At 32.8% G+C, this 17717-nt stretch overlaps 1 protein-coding gene across 1 annotated transcript; it reads right to left on the reverse strand.

Annotated features, from left to right (window-relative positions):
• Nucleotides 1-5932: 5932 nt before the first annotated feature.
• Nucleotides 5933-13907, reverse strand: LOC115880252. The gene is made up of 5 exons (XM_030897431.1): nucleotides 13505-13907; nucleotides 11496-11698; nucleotides 11196-11385; nucleotides 8372-8562; nucleotides 5933-6623 (listed from the first exon to the last, which is right to left on the reverse strand). The coding sequence occupies exons 1-5, from the start codon at nucleotides 13867-13869 to the stop codon at nucleotides 6037-6039; spliced, it is 1536 nt and encodes a 511-aa protein (XP_030753291.1). The 5' UTR covers nucleotides 13870-13907; the 3' UTR covers nucleotides 5933-6036.
• Nucleotides 13908-17717: the final 3810 nt, after the last annotated feature.

Here is a 17717-nt window from a genome sequence, read left to right on the forward strand (position 1 = left end):
AAACAATATGGCGATATTATTATATAACTTGGTAATATTTGAGGGGTAGTTTCATCTCGTTGGAATTTGACTTTTTGCCAAAAATAAGCTTTTCGTGGTTAAGAAATGACCCAACTTTTTGGAACACCCTGTATAATTTTTTAAAAAATTTCAAAATATGTAAAAAAACAAAATAAATTATGCTTGTCCAAGCGTTTTCCCGAAAGACTAACCGTTTTTTAAATAACAAATATTGTAATATTTGAGGGGCGTTTTAACCCTCTTGGAATTTGAGATTCGAGAAACCCCTCCTTATCGAACCTCTACACCCTGCAGTCAATCCGTTTGCCAAAAATCAGCTTTAAACGTCAAGCAGTTTAAGCAGAATCGTGATTACTCAATGGTCATATTTTGTGAAACACCCTATATAAATTTATAAAAAATATAAGCGTTTAAGAGGTTTTCCGAAAAACTCACCGGTTTTTAAGTAAAAAATATTTTAATATTTGAGGGATAGTTTCACCTCCTTAGAATTAGAGTTTCGACAAATCCCTTTTTATCGAACCTTAAAGTGAATCTGTTTTCCAAAAATCAGCTTTTTACGCCAAGCGCTTTAAGCAGAAAAAATAATGTGTTTATTTTTTATCTTGAGAATGAAAAGAGATAGACTAATAAAATTTTATGGAAGCATTACTGTTATGAAAACACACTTTCTGGTATTTTTTTCACTTTTTTAAAATGAGTGGAAGGGGTTGAAATAAACTACCCCTATCATTCTTGTTAACGAAATTTAAAGAAAAATCTTATCAAACACATACAAAAAAATTAATTTGGATAGTTCAGTTTGTTTAGAAACTTTTTATCTCTTGTATTTTTTGATAAAACTCACCGATTTGAAATTAAAAAATAAAATGTAAAAGCATTACATGTCAGGCAAAAAACGTTTTCTGATAAAGAATCTAGTGGGCTGCTGTAATTTTTTAGGAAAAATCTAGTCGGCCGCTGTTACTTTTAGGATGTTCCTAATATTATTTTATTTGACCATTACTCTACTGCAATACGTTATTATCTAGATGATTATTATTATCGTTATTATCACTAGATTCTTAATCTAAAAATGTTTTTTGTCCTGACATGTAATGCTTTACATTTTATTTTTAATTTTCAATCGGTGAGTGTTATCAAAAAACACAAGAGGTAAAAAGTTTCTAAACAAACTAAACTATCCAAATTAAAGCATTTGCATGTGTTTGATAAGATTTTCTTTAAGTTTCGTTAACAAAATGATAGGGGTAGTTTATTTCAACCCCTTCCACTCATTTTAAAAAAGTAAAAAAATTACCTGAAAGTGTGTTTTCATAACAGTAATGCTTCCATAAAATTTCATTAGTCTATCTCTTTTCGTTTTCAAGATAAAAAATAAAAACATTATTTTTCCGCCATCTATGTACCACGATATCCCCCTAATGGTTGACTTTTGACCCAACGTTTATAAAGCAAACTACCCTTTATTTTGAACAAGGAATCACCCCCTTTAGTTGCCAAACCAAACCCTCAAGTTTTTCGCATTTGTTTTGAAACACCCTGTATATCATTGTAATCACAATACTTCAATCTATTTCCGAATTGTAACGGAATTTTAAATTATGTCTTTATTTTCGAGAAAATTTAGTCCAAACATAAGAAATATTTTGTTGATGTTTGACCATCAAAATCTTAAAAATTAAGAAGTTGTCTAAAAATATGCTACAATACGGATATAGTATAATCTTTTATCTTTAATTTCCTTCTTCATTTGTGTAAAAATACCTAGCCAGTTTGACATAAAACGTTAAATGCTGAACGCTTATTTTGCTATTTTTTCGGACTAGTGAAATGGACTCTTAAGTTCCCATCCTTCATAGACCTACATAAATTGGTGCGGGCACAAGAATATAAGACTAGATGCAGACATGGGGATAAACACAATAGGCATAAAGGGCATAACATATTTTAGTTCAGTACATAGATGATTTTTGTCCTGTTATTATATGGTTTTATTATTTAATACTTCGAAATATACCTTTCTAACAATTGACATTGGATATGTTTATACATATAGATCAAGACCTTCCGTAAAATTTTTAAACATCAGTGTGAGAGTAGATTTGCATATTGATTTCTAGGTCAAAATCAGGTATATTTGACGATTGATGATATTTTGCAGAAACGTACCAATTGAAGTCAAGTACGAATTTTATTCTTGTTATTACTAATTTATCTCACTACTCACTATATTACACCTACGCACGTTCTCATTTATAATATCCATTCATTAAATAGATAAATAATAATATTCCTCAACAGAAAATAATATTTATTTATTATGTGTATATTTTAAAATATTCCTTATTTTCCTTTGTATGTATAATAAATATATAAATATGTTAATGTTTTTAATGGGGAATCCCTTTTCACGATGGGTTTATAAATACAAATCATAATTTATTATTGCTTTTTTAATTTTATTTAAAACTCAAACTTTGCAATCAAAAATTTTATGATCAAAGGAGCTTTGATTTTAAAAGTTAAAAATTCTGATGTTGATTTTACATAAGCATTGTTTCATCATCATCATCATTTTCAGCTTATTCAAGTATTTCCAATTATGGTGTAGCCTCCCTCATATATTTAGATACTCTCTTTGTAGTTGGGCCCATTGTTGTCGATTGTTGGCTATGCGGGTCCAAATTATCCCTGCTCATTTCCTAACACCCAAGCAGCATTTGGACGTCGGGACAACGTTGTGTCACGCGACCAAACGTCGGGGCGCAACGTCGGCACAACCTCGTGCCAACCCTAGTCTGCACTAGTTTGGAGAATAATTTTTGGGTCGAAACGACGTTGGATAGCGACGTTGGCTAGAAGCCTAATTTAGTACAAACTGCAACGTTGTTTAAAATCCTAATTCACAGAAATACAAAACTAATATGGCGTCTAAGTCGCGTTTTATCCTAAATTGGGATAATTATAGTAAAAATATTATTTTTATGATTTAGTTAGACACATATGTCAGATGGCAGTGAAGGAAAACAAAACAAAAGTATTTAAGTGTGGAGGATGTTTGAAGTTCATAATTATTGAAACACTTTAACCGACTCTGTAACTCGTTACCCAAGGCAAAAAAGTTAAACGCAAACAACTTTATTGATAAATGTATTGTTTCTACTTTGAAAAATACTAATGGGCCTTAAAATTAAAGAAATTTTAAAAATTTTCTTGAATTTTTTTTTTTAGTAAAATGAGAATAATTTATTCGCAGTCGAAAAAATTGTTTCCGCGTGTTTTTTAGGGTCAAATGTTTTAAGTTAATGTATTCAAAAAGCAAGAATTGTTATTTTAGGAACGAAACATTTCCTTATTTAACAACATGGCGGCTTTCCCTTTGTTGTTTTGGAGATTAAGATGGAGTAGTTCGAGTAGTCGCTTACTGGACTAATAAAGTCGCAGTTCGGCCTTAACAGGTAGTATACTAGTCGCAAGATTGCCTAATTTAGTCATCCTAGAGTCTAGCTTGTGCCGCCCTCTATAATGTAAATAAACGAGGGAGTGGATAAACATCGGTAATATATGTCGATGTATATTTAAATTTAGTTTTATATGTACCTTTCTTATGTCCCATTTTAATTAAGTTTTTTTTATAAAAACAAAAACAGCACTGAACTGTCTGACTGAACAGAACAATGAAGTGAAAATTTAAGATTTAAGGTTATGGTTCAATACAGTTGCAAAAAGGTAGTGACTCGACGTCCTACCAACGTAAGAATAAGGAAATCTAAACAACGTTGGAATTAGTAAAACAGACGACGTTTGCATAACGTTGGAAAGGTCCTGAAACTGACGTCGGAAAACTCATATTGTTCAACGTTGTAACTACGTTGTCCGAATCACCTAAAGATCATTTAAGTAAAAAAGGTTACAAGACAACGTTTATTCGACGTCGCAGAAGCTTCTATTTTGCTGTAGTACTAGTCCAACGTCGGCACAACGTTATAAAAACGTTTAAATTTATTTTAATACCCAAGGTAAGGAGCTAACTATTTTTTGTAACTAATCCAACGTTGTGTTTAGTAAACATGTGGTCGCAAGTCGTGAAAATGCTACTTGGGCATCATGGTCCCATCTCAAATTTGGTCTTCCTCTAGGTCTCTTGATTCTTTCTGGGTACCATGCTGTAATTCTTGTTGTCCATCTGTTGTCTGTCCTTGCCAGGTGTCCTGCCCGTTGCCACTTGAGGGATTTTATTCTGTGGATGACATCTGTTACTTGGTTCCTGGGTCTTTTGTCATATCCACTCTATTCTTTTACGGTCTCTCTTGGTTATTCCCAGCATATTTCGTTCCATTAGGCGTTGTGCGACCTGCTGTTTCCTTATAATGTCCGTTTTAAGTGTCCAGGTTTCGCATGCATAGGTCATGACTGGTCGTATGTTCTCTTCTTTAGATAAAATGGCATTCTAGATTTGAATATGATTGAGTTTCTTCCATAAGTACTCCATGCTAACTTAATTCTTCTGTTAATTTCTGGTAGTAGAGATCCCGATCTGTGTATTAGTTGCCCCAAATTGATGAATATGAAATTGATATATATTCTTCTACTATTTCCAGTGTCGTGTTATTTCCTAGAATGTCTTTTTTGTCTGTCAGTTTGTTGTTCATTATTTTAGTTTGTGCTAAATTCATTTTGAAACCTACTTTATTGCTGGGTGTATTTAGTTCGTTAATTTGTGCTTGTAGTTCTTCAGGACTATTGGCAATTAGGACTATGTCATTAGCCAATCGTAGATGTTCTCCAGATATTCTCCATTTATTTTTAATCCTTTGTTGGTCCATTTCAGTTGACGGAAGATTTCTTCTAGTGTTGCTGTAAACAGTTTTGGAGATATCGCGTCTTCTTGTCGTATTCCTTTGCCAGTTTGGAACTCTGGGGTTGTTTTATATATTATTAGTCATGCTTTGGCTTCCTTGTATATATTGGCGAAAGTTTCTATATAAGGCCTGTAAATACCTTGTTTCGCTAGAGCTTCTATTATTGCTTGAGGATATCATCAGCATCATCATCATTTAGCTTATTCCGTCCACTGCTGAACAAAAGCCTCCCTTAACTCTAGCCATTTCTTTCTATTTTGTGCCACTTGAATCCAGTTTCCAGCCACTCTCTTAATATCATCTGTCCATCGACTAGGAGGTCGTCCTCTGCTTCCATAGGCCTCGTGTCTTGGTCTCCATTCCACAAGCCTCTTTGTCCACCGTCCATTTGTTATCCTAGCCACGTGTTCTGCCCAATTCCATTTAAGATATAAGACAGATATCACCGCATCTCTTACTCCTGTTCGATTTCGTATGGCATGATTGGGTTATTTATCTCTAAGTGTAACTCCCAACATGGACCTTTCTATTTTCCGTTGCAGGACCTGTAGTTTGTGTATATTCTTTTTTGTCAAAGTAAGCGTTTTACCTCCATACGTGAAGACAGGCAAGACACACTGGTTAAAGACCTGCCTGAGGATATATCGAGTGGAAAACCTTCTCAAAATCTATTAAGGCTATGCGTAGTGGAAGTGTGTATTCTTTTGTTTGGCCTATAGTTTCTCTTAGTGTATGTATTTGATCAATCGTGCTGAAGCCGCTTCTAAAGCCTGCTTGTTCTTGTGGTTTTGCAGCGTCTGGCGTGTTTTGTATTCTGTTGTTTATTATTTTTGTGAATATTTTGTATGTTACTGGTACTAGGCTTATTTGTCTATAGCTTCTAATGTCTTTTTGCTGCCTTTCTTATGAATTGGGATTATGTTGGCGCTATTCCAGTCTTGTGGTATTTGTTTTCAACTTAGACCTGGCAACAAATAGGGCATAAAATAAGGATAACCAAGGAGGCAGGACTACTTACAATACTTATATTTATGAAAGAAACAATCTTTTTACTCACCTTTATATATTTTAGAATTTTACATAATAATTTAAATATCTGTATAAACATAGAAAAAATACATTAATACACTTAGTTTTGTTACAATGATTTTTAATTTATATTAACTACCTGAACTGGTATAGAAACCGATTTTGGTTTGGTAAGGGTTAGATAGAACACCATAGCCGAAAAACTCAACATCCCACATGCTATAGTTATATAAAACACGTACCTAAACCAATAATCATTTTCTAACGATTCCAACTCAGTGTAGTACCATATCAAGCACATAACAAAATTCTCCATAAAAACCAAAACAAAAAATCCGTAATATATGAAGTAAGCCTTCTTAAATCTAATTTTGAATTCGATAATACAAAAAATATAAACGAAACCAAGAAAGATAAAGAACAGAGCTTTATCTCTCTTGATATTGTCAGTTTTGACATCGTAAACCAGGATGGCGATGATGACAATGACGTGGCAGATTACTGACCACACGCAAGCCTTCATGTAGAAATAGGCGAAAACGGATATGGCCAGTATCCTTCCCAAAAGAAAGGTGAACCACCAAGAAAAGGCTACGATTTTGCCGGCCAGGTCGTCTTCTTGAAGGCCTTTCACATATATTATTCGAGATATGTTGAAATCTGGTTCGGATCTGCTCGAAACGGATACGATTCTGCTTTCTGAAAAACCTAAAATAAAAGAAAAATATTTTAGACTTTGATCGGGGGATTTGATCGAAGCACTTAATTATGCATGCTTTATTTGTTGATGGTTTTGTTGCTAATCAAAATTTATTTAAAATAGACTAGGATGTATCATTTAATTATCTTTATATTATATAAACAAAGACCTGTTTATAATTAAATTCATTGTGACGTGCTAAATGATCATATACAGGTCATTCCAAAAATATGTTTAAGACAAATTTGGTAGATACCCAAAATTTGTTTATATCTATAACTATAAAAGATTCTAAGTTTGATTTTCTTGGATTTAGGTTCGGAAAAACGCTGATTAGGACTTCATTTAGTTTAAATATCTTTATTTGGGTTTAAAAAACAAACCTTTCGGCTAACATTATAGCCTTCATCAATGTTATGTCATATAATAAAAACAGTGTCGAATATTAATGTCCAAAAGTTACATCTAAAACATTAATTTTTGGATATTTATTTTACTTATAAAAATTTAGTATTTTAAAAAAATGAATTTTCTAAGAATAACTATAAAAGATGTAGTTATATCTTTATAACGAGTGCGTGTCAAAGAGTGGCTCACCCCTATAACTTTTTTATTTATTCAGATAAAAGGATTAGGATTGATTGGCGTATTACAACTTTTAATTTTTAAATGGCACCCTCGGTATATTTTTACTTTATTCGATAGACAATGACACTCTGAATAAATGATATATCGAGTGATATATCATATGTCAACTTTTGATATTTTCGCTTAACAAACGCTTGGCTGTGTTAATTTTTTTTAATAAACACTAATTTTTAATCAAGGAGCCTTGGAATAATAGTTTTGATCGTCTAATGTTTTTCGTGTCTTGTCCTGGCCGGTTAAAAGATGCCCAAATCGTATTTTTAATCATCTCATTTTTTTCAAATGGAACAAAGCTGGTTCATAAGCATATTTGGAAAAAACATTTTTACGAATAATTTGGTACCACACTCTTGGTATTTCGAGTCAAATTGTCATTATGAATCACATATTATAATCTCACACAAACCATATGCGAAAAAGTCAAAAGTTGATATATTATATGTCATTCTATTCAGAGTGTCATTTTCAATCGAATAAAGTAAAAAAATACCGAGGGTGTCAAGATGTAGTCATTTCCGGTGAAACAGGAAGCGACCAAAAACAATTGAATACATCAATTAATCCTAATTTATGTCATATACTAACATACCAAATCTCGTTTTTTTTATCTAAAAAAATAAAAAAGTTATAGGAGTGAGCCACTTTTGAGACGCACCCAGTATAGGTAGAAGTGAAGAATTATGCTGTCAATTTATAGTCTTTGCAACCTTAGATGAACTAATGTATCATCTACAATCTATCTATCTAATATAATCTAGAATTTGCTTGATATGGAGGTTTAAATGCGTGATGACATCAAAAATAAGTCCTTGGATATTCCTCAAGAAATATAGTCCTTGCATGGAAACAAGTCCCTTATCAGCCACCTTAAGGAGGTTAATGCTACAGTAATTTTGATATATGACTTTTATTTATTATGGTTTAGCAACCATGACATATAATTAGATATAAGCCAAAACGTATTATCATATAATATTTCAACATTAAGGGTAATATCAGTTCAAAAACATATTTTAATTTGTAATTCACCATATTCACTAATGTCTATCACTTTCAAATAAAGAGATTTATAGTTATCTACAGCCTCCATTTAGAAAGTAAGACCAACCTGAATAATCAACTTCTGTTTCACTGACTACAGTAGACTCAGTAACATTTCTTCTATTGTCGACTTCATCTACACCAACATCGATAGGTTCCAAATAAATATCGCTACTTCGTCTACGGGCGGCTATCGTAGCGGGTTCTACCCTGTATAACCGAGAGATGTTACTGCTTCTTTTAGTTTCAACAACTGATCTACAAAGAAAACAGACAACATATCAATATTAATTATTTGTTTATATTAAAGTGTAATTGTAGCAGACATTGTTTCATTTGAAATAAAATAAAGTAATCTGTAAAGTATATCAAACTTCCATTGTATGTATATTCTGATGAACGTCTGACGGTCACCACGGCCATCACGGTCTTTCTGCCGAGGAGCAAGGGGAAAGACACTACCTATCTGCTGAGCCTTATCCAGGGTCAGAACTTCAATGTAATAATGTAATATCGAATTGGCGAGTCATCAACTCGAGGGAGCAGGGTCATGGTCAGGTCCTCACAATAGGAATTGACCTCAAATCTAAGGAAGCAATAGAGAAAGAGGGACATATCCTCTATTATAGATACGGGACAACACCGGTACCACGTCTAAGGAGAGACCAAGTTAAAGAGGTGGAGAAAATGTAGACAGATCCTCCAGCCTCCACCTCACGGGTTCCTCAGCCGGAGGCAAGTTCGTCGACTGTGAAGGGCGGCACGGAGGGCCAAACTCCAACCGTGGAAGGGTGTGACCCTCGGAGGAAGAACTGTTGTCAGAGGAGGATGGGAAATACCCTGTCGCCTCTACAACAGGGGTATGATGGGTTATAGACTGTGTGATGACTCAAGAAAGGGGGGCACAATAGATCTTTAAGTGATTAACCCCCCTCTTACTCATTCTACATTCTACATACCCTGATGACTTGTAGTTGCTTTAGCTTGTAGCTATTTAACCGTGAAAAAAAATACATGTGATATTGTGCTACAGTGTGTCCTGCATTGGTTTTCTACTGAATGCTTCCCAAACTGTTGGCCAACCAGTGATTGATATTAAAAGTTGGGTAAACGTTTTGCACCCGGTATGTACCCAATGCGTAAATACAGGGTATACTAAATTTGGGTACATAGTATTTACCCAAATTCAGAATACCCTGTATTTACTGCAAGTCGCACAACGCTCAATGGAACGAAATATGCTGGGAATAAGCAAGAAAAACCGTAAAAAATAGAATGGATACGACAAAAAGACAGGTAATAGATATCATCCACAGAATCAAATCCCTCAAATGGCAATGGGCAAGACATCTGGCAAGAAGGAAGGAGAACAGATGGATCACGAAGATTGCAGCATGGTACCCACGAGGAAGCTTGTTTTTTATCTGAAAAAATAAAAAAGTTATAGGGGGTGAGCCATTTTTGACAGGCACCTGGTATACCAGATATATACAATGTATGGATGATATTATTATCAGTAAAAAACTGCTTCTACCTTTTCCTCTAGAGCAGTTTGCTGTAGGCAACTTTAGCCTCTGACAGCTGACTACTGAAAGTGGTAATGATCTGAACATGAAGCATGATTGAAACCATCACACTGGTTTTTGATTGTCTCTTTTTATTGTGTTATACTCTGTTTTTTTTTCTCAGGTAAGATTTCGACAGACGATGACAGAAAAAAAGCAGATGACGTCATGACGTCCCATACCAATCTATTTATTTCACTAAAAAAAGTTTCTAATAATTTTTAAGTTAACTATGGATGGGTTTAAATATAAATCCGTCATGCGTCGTCTCTTGTTGTTTTTAACCAGTTTTATTGGTTTATTTCAAAAATGACAGATCGTATTTCAATTTTATTGGTTTGACGGAACGATGAACGACAACGACAACTGGTCTTTAGATTTTTGACGCTTGTCAAAGTCTTGCCAAATTATAGGTTATAATTTTGTGTCAACTTTTGTCAAATACTCTGCGTTTTGGAAGATGATGCGTGTGTTTTGTGTCTTTTGAAGTCAAGTGGAGGAAAAATCGAGTGAAAATTGACTGTAGATCCAGAGCACAGTTTATGGTTAATACTCGCTGCCCAGGCAGAAAGTCTTATACACCAATAAAGTTACCATCAATAAAGTTCGTATACCATTTCGTCGTAGATAAGTGCATCTCGTATATGGTAGAAGGACCATACTAAACACATACTAAAAACTGGAATAGCTGTAAAATATCGACATCACACGATAGGTAAATAATGGATTTTAGTAGTGCAGAAAAATAATGTCAAAAGACACTGATTTAAAAAAATTAAGATTAAAGTTAATTAATCAACCTTTAAGGTATAAAATTTGGTAAGTGTTATTATTAATAAAATAGTTTGTTTTATTATTCCTGTGGAATATTACAAATTTATATTTGTACATAAGTTATATTGATTATATAATCATAAATGCGGGAAGTTTCATGAAGCTTGAAAGTAAGAAATAGTTCTTTGTAATATTTTTTTGGTATGTGGTGTCTTGTTCTTGTTTGTTTTGCATTAACACACACCGTTTTTTGTTAAATAAAATAACTCGATTACATTTTTTCAGTTTTATACAGTTTTTTTCACAATATTTTGAAGTAATCACTTGTCAGTCAAATTTTAAATATATTAATTTCCTGCTATGCGTTCTAGTTGTACCAACTTATTTCTTGTAAAATAAAATAAATTACTTTGAAATTAAAATGACAGACACATCTATCATTGTCAAGGATCTTGTCGTTGGACAGACTTTAGTTGATTATGAAGTATTTAAAAATTAAAGTTATTCTATTGGTTTAATCAATTCTTTACTAAATAATATTTAGTTACACACCTGGATCTATACGAGTCCCTCAACAGCACATCTTGTTGTTCCGTGGTAATCTTTGATCTCATTATTTTATTCATTTTTAACCATGGATACTGGGCTCCAGTTAACTTCTGAGCTTTAAATCTCTGATAATAGGTAGTAGTGACTGCCACCTTAGCAAGATTTAATACGATTGAAAAGAACTGGACTTCTTCTGCAACATTCAAGTTTACATTAATGATTTAACACATACATAGATTTTTTTTAAAGTCTAAAAAAAATAATATGTAGTTTAATAAAAACAAACCTATATAGGTACATTACTTGACTCTCTGGCAATGTTGGCATTATGTCGCATAAGGATATATAATTGTAGAAGCACTTGTGGTAAAGAATGGAAATATGATTGGAGGAAAACGTACAGCTCAATAATTCTGGGAGCGCTGGCTAATGATGTGAATTTGGAGATACTTTGTTCATCTTTGCTTCTTATGGCTTCTATGGACCAAAAAATTCTTTCAGCAAATCTACAAAAAACGTGCATTATTGCTATTAAAAGTTTTTAATTTAATAATGCATATTCTACTAATAACTTATTTTTCTATACCTATATTTTAAATGGAACACCCTGTATATTATTGCATTTTTAGATTCCTTTCTGATTGCTTTACGTAATCCTAAAATATTATTAATTAAGCTTCGATAATTTCAGAGATATTAATAAATACGTAAAAAAAATCAGTCTTTTATAAAAAAAAAAATTTAAAATACAAGAAATGTCCTGAAATCGAAACTATACCAGATATTTGCTATTGGATTATCGTAGTCTTAAACCATACAGGATGTTCAAATTTCTATGCCAAACTTTCTAAAATATAAAATAAATTTTCTTTGTTTTTTTTTAATGGAACACACTATTATAGAATTTAAAGAGCTTGGATGGAGAATTAAAAAATGAACATTTTTTTGTATTTAAAGCATTTGAAATTTTTATCGGTTTCGCAAATATTCACGTTTTTATATATACATATGGCTCTTTCAATGCTAAAATACCAGACAAAAAGGTGGCTTTGTTAAAAAATTAATGTTGAAAAACCTATATGTAATATAATATTACGAATATTCGCAAAGCCGTTAAAATTTTAGAAATACTAAATACAAAATATTTTTTAATTCTTCTAAAATTCTCCTAAAAATCTCTGAAAAGAGTAATATACGGGGTGTTCCGTTTTAAAAAAAATGAAGAAAAACTATTTGTTTTAGAAAGTTTGGTATATAGTTTTGAACACCCTGTATGGTTTGAGACTACGATATCTATAGGAAATACATACATACAGATCAACTATAATAAACAGCTAGTATAATTTTGATTTCAGGACATTTCTTGTATTTTCAATAATTTTTTGTAGAAAAAGCTAAAATCTCTTTCAGAGATATTAAAAATATTTTTTAAATATTTATTAATATCTCTGAAGCTATCAAAACATATTTCATAATATCTTACGATTATATAAAGTGATAAGAAAGGAAGTCAAAAAATGCAATAGTATACAGGGTGTTCCATTAAAAAAAATCATCACGATCCACTCACACTTTTGAGCCACCTCATGAAATACATCCTAGTACATACTGTTGCGGACCCGTGTGAACTCGGCCTTAAGATTGATTTTCATGCATCCGTTGTCCGACGATACGTTGATAAAATATTAATTTCATTGGTTGTATTTAAAGGCTTCGATTGGTTAACCGTTTCTAACCAATCGAAGTCTTTAAATTCAACCAATAAAATTAATATCGTATCAACGTATCGTCGGACAACGGATGCATGAAAATCAAGCTTTAGGCCTGGCCACTCGCGCCTATGACTCATACGCCCAGCGACGCCGACGTTCTAGAACGAATAAGAATTGTCGAGACAAATCTGGATTGTCTGTTGCTCTCATATATAAGCAGACGCCTGAGGCCTGAGGAGGACAGAGAAAAACAACCGGTCGACGCGTACAGTTACAATCGCCGCGCAAATTCAAAACAAATTCCTGTTAGATAAATAGTTAGATAAATTCTAAATAAGTTATAAATAGTTCTTTAAGTTTTTTTAATCGTTATTGTTTGTTAATTAGTGTTAAATAAATTGTGTTTAAATAAATTGTGACTTTCTTTTCACACGGAACCGACGAAAAAAAAAAACGTAACAATACATTAGATTTGTACTTAATAATACAAAATTCCTAAGTTTTTGATTATAGAAGCTACAGATGCCCGACGCACTATTGCAGGACCCCGTATAATTCTACATATTGACATATTCTATAAAATAACAAAAAATAATGTACCTCCACATATTCCAAAATGGGAAGAATAAATGTTCCAATGTTTGCCTGAACGCCCACTTCACGTTATTCCTTGTGAGTCCCTTATCCGGTTCAGGCCAGTAGTCCCAGTCCGACATTATAATAACGTAGCTGCTCAATGCAGGAAGGTACATAATAAATATAGTCAAAGACGCCCATATAGGATCGTTGTCTTTGTAATGTCGAAAAATAACACCCACGTCCACGGCTATAATAAACTTATACAGGACACACGCTCCTATGGATGGTAGCAAGAAATTTACAAGAGCATTTTGGGTTGGAGTTAGCTCGTAGCCCAATAGAGTTTTTGGTTTGTTAGAATTCGAATTTTTCGTTACTGTTGACATGTTTTGGCACTATGTAAATGAACAAGTGAGAGTAAGAATAGAATGAATCTTATCTATTTTTATGGATGGGATGACTAAGGTGATAAGATTACGATATCATATCAAAGCGTCAATCGTATAGTTGGGAAATCTATATTTTTTTTTATTTTATAACATCTTCCTTGCTACGATAATACTTTTACTTTTGTATATTTTGATGACATGTATTCATTCTTTTTGGGCTGATATTGTGACGAGCAAATGCAAGACCATGACTCTCTTGGTTTGGTCACAACCTAAAGTATGTACTAGGATGTATTTCAGGAAAATATTTTAACTTCTATAGGGTGGCTCAAAAAAGTGTGAGTGGATTAGGATGATATATTTTTTTAAATGTAACATTCTGTATATTATTACATTATCGACTTCCTTTCAGGATCACTTTACATAATCCTAAGATATTATTAAATATATTTCGATAGTCTTAGATATATATATATATATATAGATATATATATATATATATATATATATATATATATATATATATATATATATATATATATATATATATATATATATATATATATATATATATATATATATATATATATTATATATATATATATATATATAACCATATATATAATTTATTCATCTTTTTTTTTAATGTGTATATTATTTTTTTCAGTAGATGGTGAATTAAAAAATGATTTTTTTTATTTAGAGTATTTCAAAATTTTTAACGGTTTCCTAGATATTCGCGGTTTTTATTTCATATGGCTATTATTCCACAAAGCCACCCAATGATATTTCTCTTGTATTTTACCGTTGAAAGTAGTGATGGGAATACCGGTTCCACATGAGTCGCGTTACAATAGCGACCGTTCCAGAAAAATACCGCGATTTTGTAACCGAGGTTCCGACTTCCAAAGTGTCTCTAATTAGGTTTTTAATTAGGATTTTTATTTTTAATCAATTGAGAGTGGCTTTACAAGTTTCCGATTTTTTTCAATCATATTTTCTTCTTTATTTATTCTTATTTTTGTAAAAAGGTTTATTCAATCAATCATATACTAAAATACACTACTTAATTTATTTGAATTTAATAGAACGCCCATGGAGAGCGGTGTTTACTTTATAGAAAATGGCCCTATGTTTTTTAAAATTTTCGATGCTGAGAAATACAAAAATAAAATAATACTATAGTTAGTTGCTTGCGGAATTGATTACCTGTCGCTATATTGATTTTGTTCATTATATTGCGGGAAGTAGCATTATATTTTAATTTTTAAAGAAATATCAAGGAACGGCGTATTGTCTTTAACGGCTCATATTTATGTGTATCGCAACATAATATGTTTAATGTTAAAATCAAGAACAAAGTCCAAACCACTGTCAAGAAAATTCTTTATTGGTGACCGGTTTCGGCAATTCCAGCCATAATTCTTTCTTTCTTTCTTCTTCTTTCTCAGCCTGGTTCCATCCAGTGTTGGATATAGGCCTCTTCTAGGTTTTTCCATGCTTCGCGATCTCTAGCCAATCTTATCCATTGTCTTCCCGCCACTGCCCTGACGTCATCGACCCACCTCTTTTTTGGTCGGCCCACACTTCTTGTTGTTCCCCTAGGTCTCCATAGGATTACTTTTTGGGGCCATCGGTCTTGATCCTGTCTTGCCACATGTCCTATCCATTGCCACTTCAGACTTGCCACTCTTTTAACGACATCTATTAATTTTGTTTTTTGACGTATGTGGGTATTCCGTATTTTTCCCTAATGGTGACTCCCAACATGATTCTTTCCATGGCTCTTTGTGCTACTCGTAGTTGTTCTGCTGTTTTTCGAGTAATTGCCATAGTCTCTAAGCCATAGGTAAGCACAGGTAGAATGCAGCTGTCGTAAGCCTTTTTCTTTAGGTTCATGGGCACCTTTTTATCCTTGAAAATATCGCTCATATTTCCAAATGCTACCCATGCCAAATGGATCCTGCGTTTGATCTCCGTATTTTGGTTTTCCTTGCCCAGCTTGATTTTATGACCTAAATATATATAATGGTCTACGTTTTCAATAATAACGTTGTCCACGGTAATGTTATGGATATTGTTGCTCATTATCTTGGTCTTCTTCAAGTTCATTTTAAGGCCAATTTTCTGGGATTGATCATTTAGCTCATTTAGCATGGTGTTTCGTTCTTGAATGTCGGTGCTCAGCAAGACAATATCGTCTGCGAACCTCAGATGGCTAAGGTGTACCCCATCGATGTTTAGACCTCTATTTTCCCATTCTAATTTCTTGAAGACATTTTCCAGTGCCAGTGGAAATAACTTGGGAGAGATGGTATCTCCTTGTCTCACGCCCTTGTATCATTACCAGCCATCATTAGACCTTAAAAATAGATATAAACAATAAAACTAATATAAATGTATAAAAGCAAATAACATTTCCATTTTATTTTATTTGCTTTTACGTTTCATCTTTCTAACAACGCTATTTTATACCATGCCTAGTACGTACCAAAAATCGCTATTTCGAAAGTAACGTAGCGACGGGAGCACCAACGCCAATATTAACCGACCAAATCGCGACAGGCGAAAACGGAACCCTAGAAGCGCTCCAGCGATTGCTGGAACGAAGTACGTCGCCGCCGAGGTAGAGCGTGGATAATCAGTTACAGCAGTTACTTCTGTTCGCGACAGGGAACTAAAACTCTAGGAGCGCGACGGCTGGAGCGAACACGTCCCGATCGAGATCGCGCGGCGCTACGGACATACCAGTTCCAGATACTACTGTTGGCGACCGACGAAATCACGACGGCTGCGGGTGGAGCTAAACATGTCGCTATGCGATTACTACGGTTCGAGCTAACTTCAAGAGCGATTATAAATAATTTATTTGCAAATTGTAAACAATTTATAATTTTGTCGTCATTATATTTATGATTGTCGTTCTTCAGTAACAGTTTCCTGATTCGTTGTGGAGCGCGACACGACGTTACAAAAAAATACCGCTCCAAAATCGCGTTACTCAAATACCGACACATCACTAGTTGAAAGTGCCATATGAAATAATACTGCGTGTATCTGCAAAACCATTAAAAATTATGAAATACTTTAAATACAAAAAATTGTAATTTTTTAACTGTCCATCTAATAAAAAAATAACATACAGGATGTTTTATTTAAAAAAACAAAAAAATGATTTTATATTTCAGAAAGTTTGGCGTAGAATTTTGAACACCCTGTATGATTTAAGATTACGATATTTATAGCAAAGTAAGTATAGACCATCTAAAGTAAGTATCTAATATAATTTTTTTAAAGAAGGTTGAAAAATATGTATTTTTATTTATTTATTAATATCTCTGAAATTATCGAAATATATTTCGTGATATCTTAGGATTATGTAAAGTGATCTGAAAGGAAGCCAAAAATGCAATAATATACAGGGTGTTCCATTTAAAAAAATTATCCCGATCCACTCACACTTTTTTGAGCCACCCTATAGATCCTATTATCCTATAGATGCTACAGATGCCCGACGCATTTTTACCGGGCCATGTATATGTTTTTTTTTCATTTTTAAGCAACAGTTTCTTGATATCATTATTGTTGATAAGTAAATTTGTTTTTTTTACGAGTTTCAAAACGGTACCAAAAACAATGAAAGTACCTACATATTTAAAAATATTAATAAAAATAACGATAAATAATTATAAATTATAACATTTTTATTTCAGCACAAATTTTGCAATCGTTATTACTCTAAAAAATTGTATATTATAATAACAAAGTTAAATTATCTAAGTATTTATAATTTTAGCAGATTAGGTTTAATGTTTAATTGTTGCAGTAATTTAAAATATTATTGC

Source organism: Sitophilus oryzae, unplaced genomic scaffold (assembly GCF_002938485.1).
Source record: "Sitophilus oryzae breed Bouriz unplaced genomic scaffold, Soryzae_2.0 scaffold_1620_pilon_pilon, whole genome shotgun sequence".
Classification (NCBI taxonomy): Eukaryota; Metazoa; Arthropoda; class Insecta; order Coleoptera; family Curculionidae; genus Sitophilus; species Sitophilus oryzae.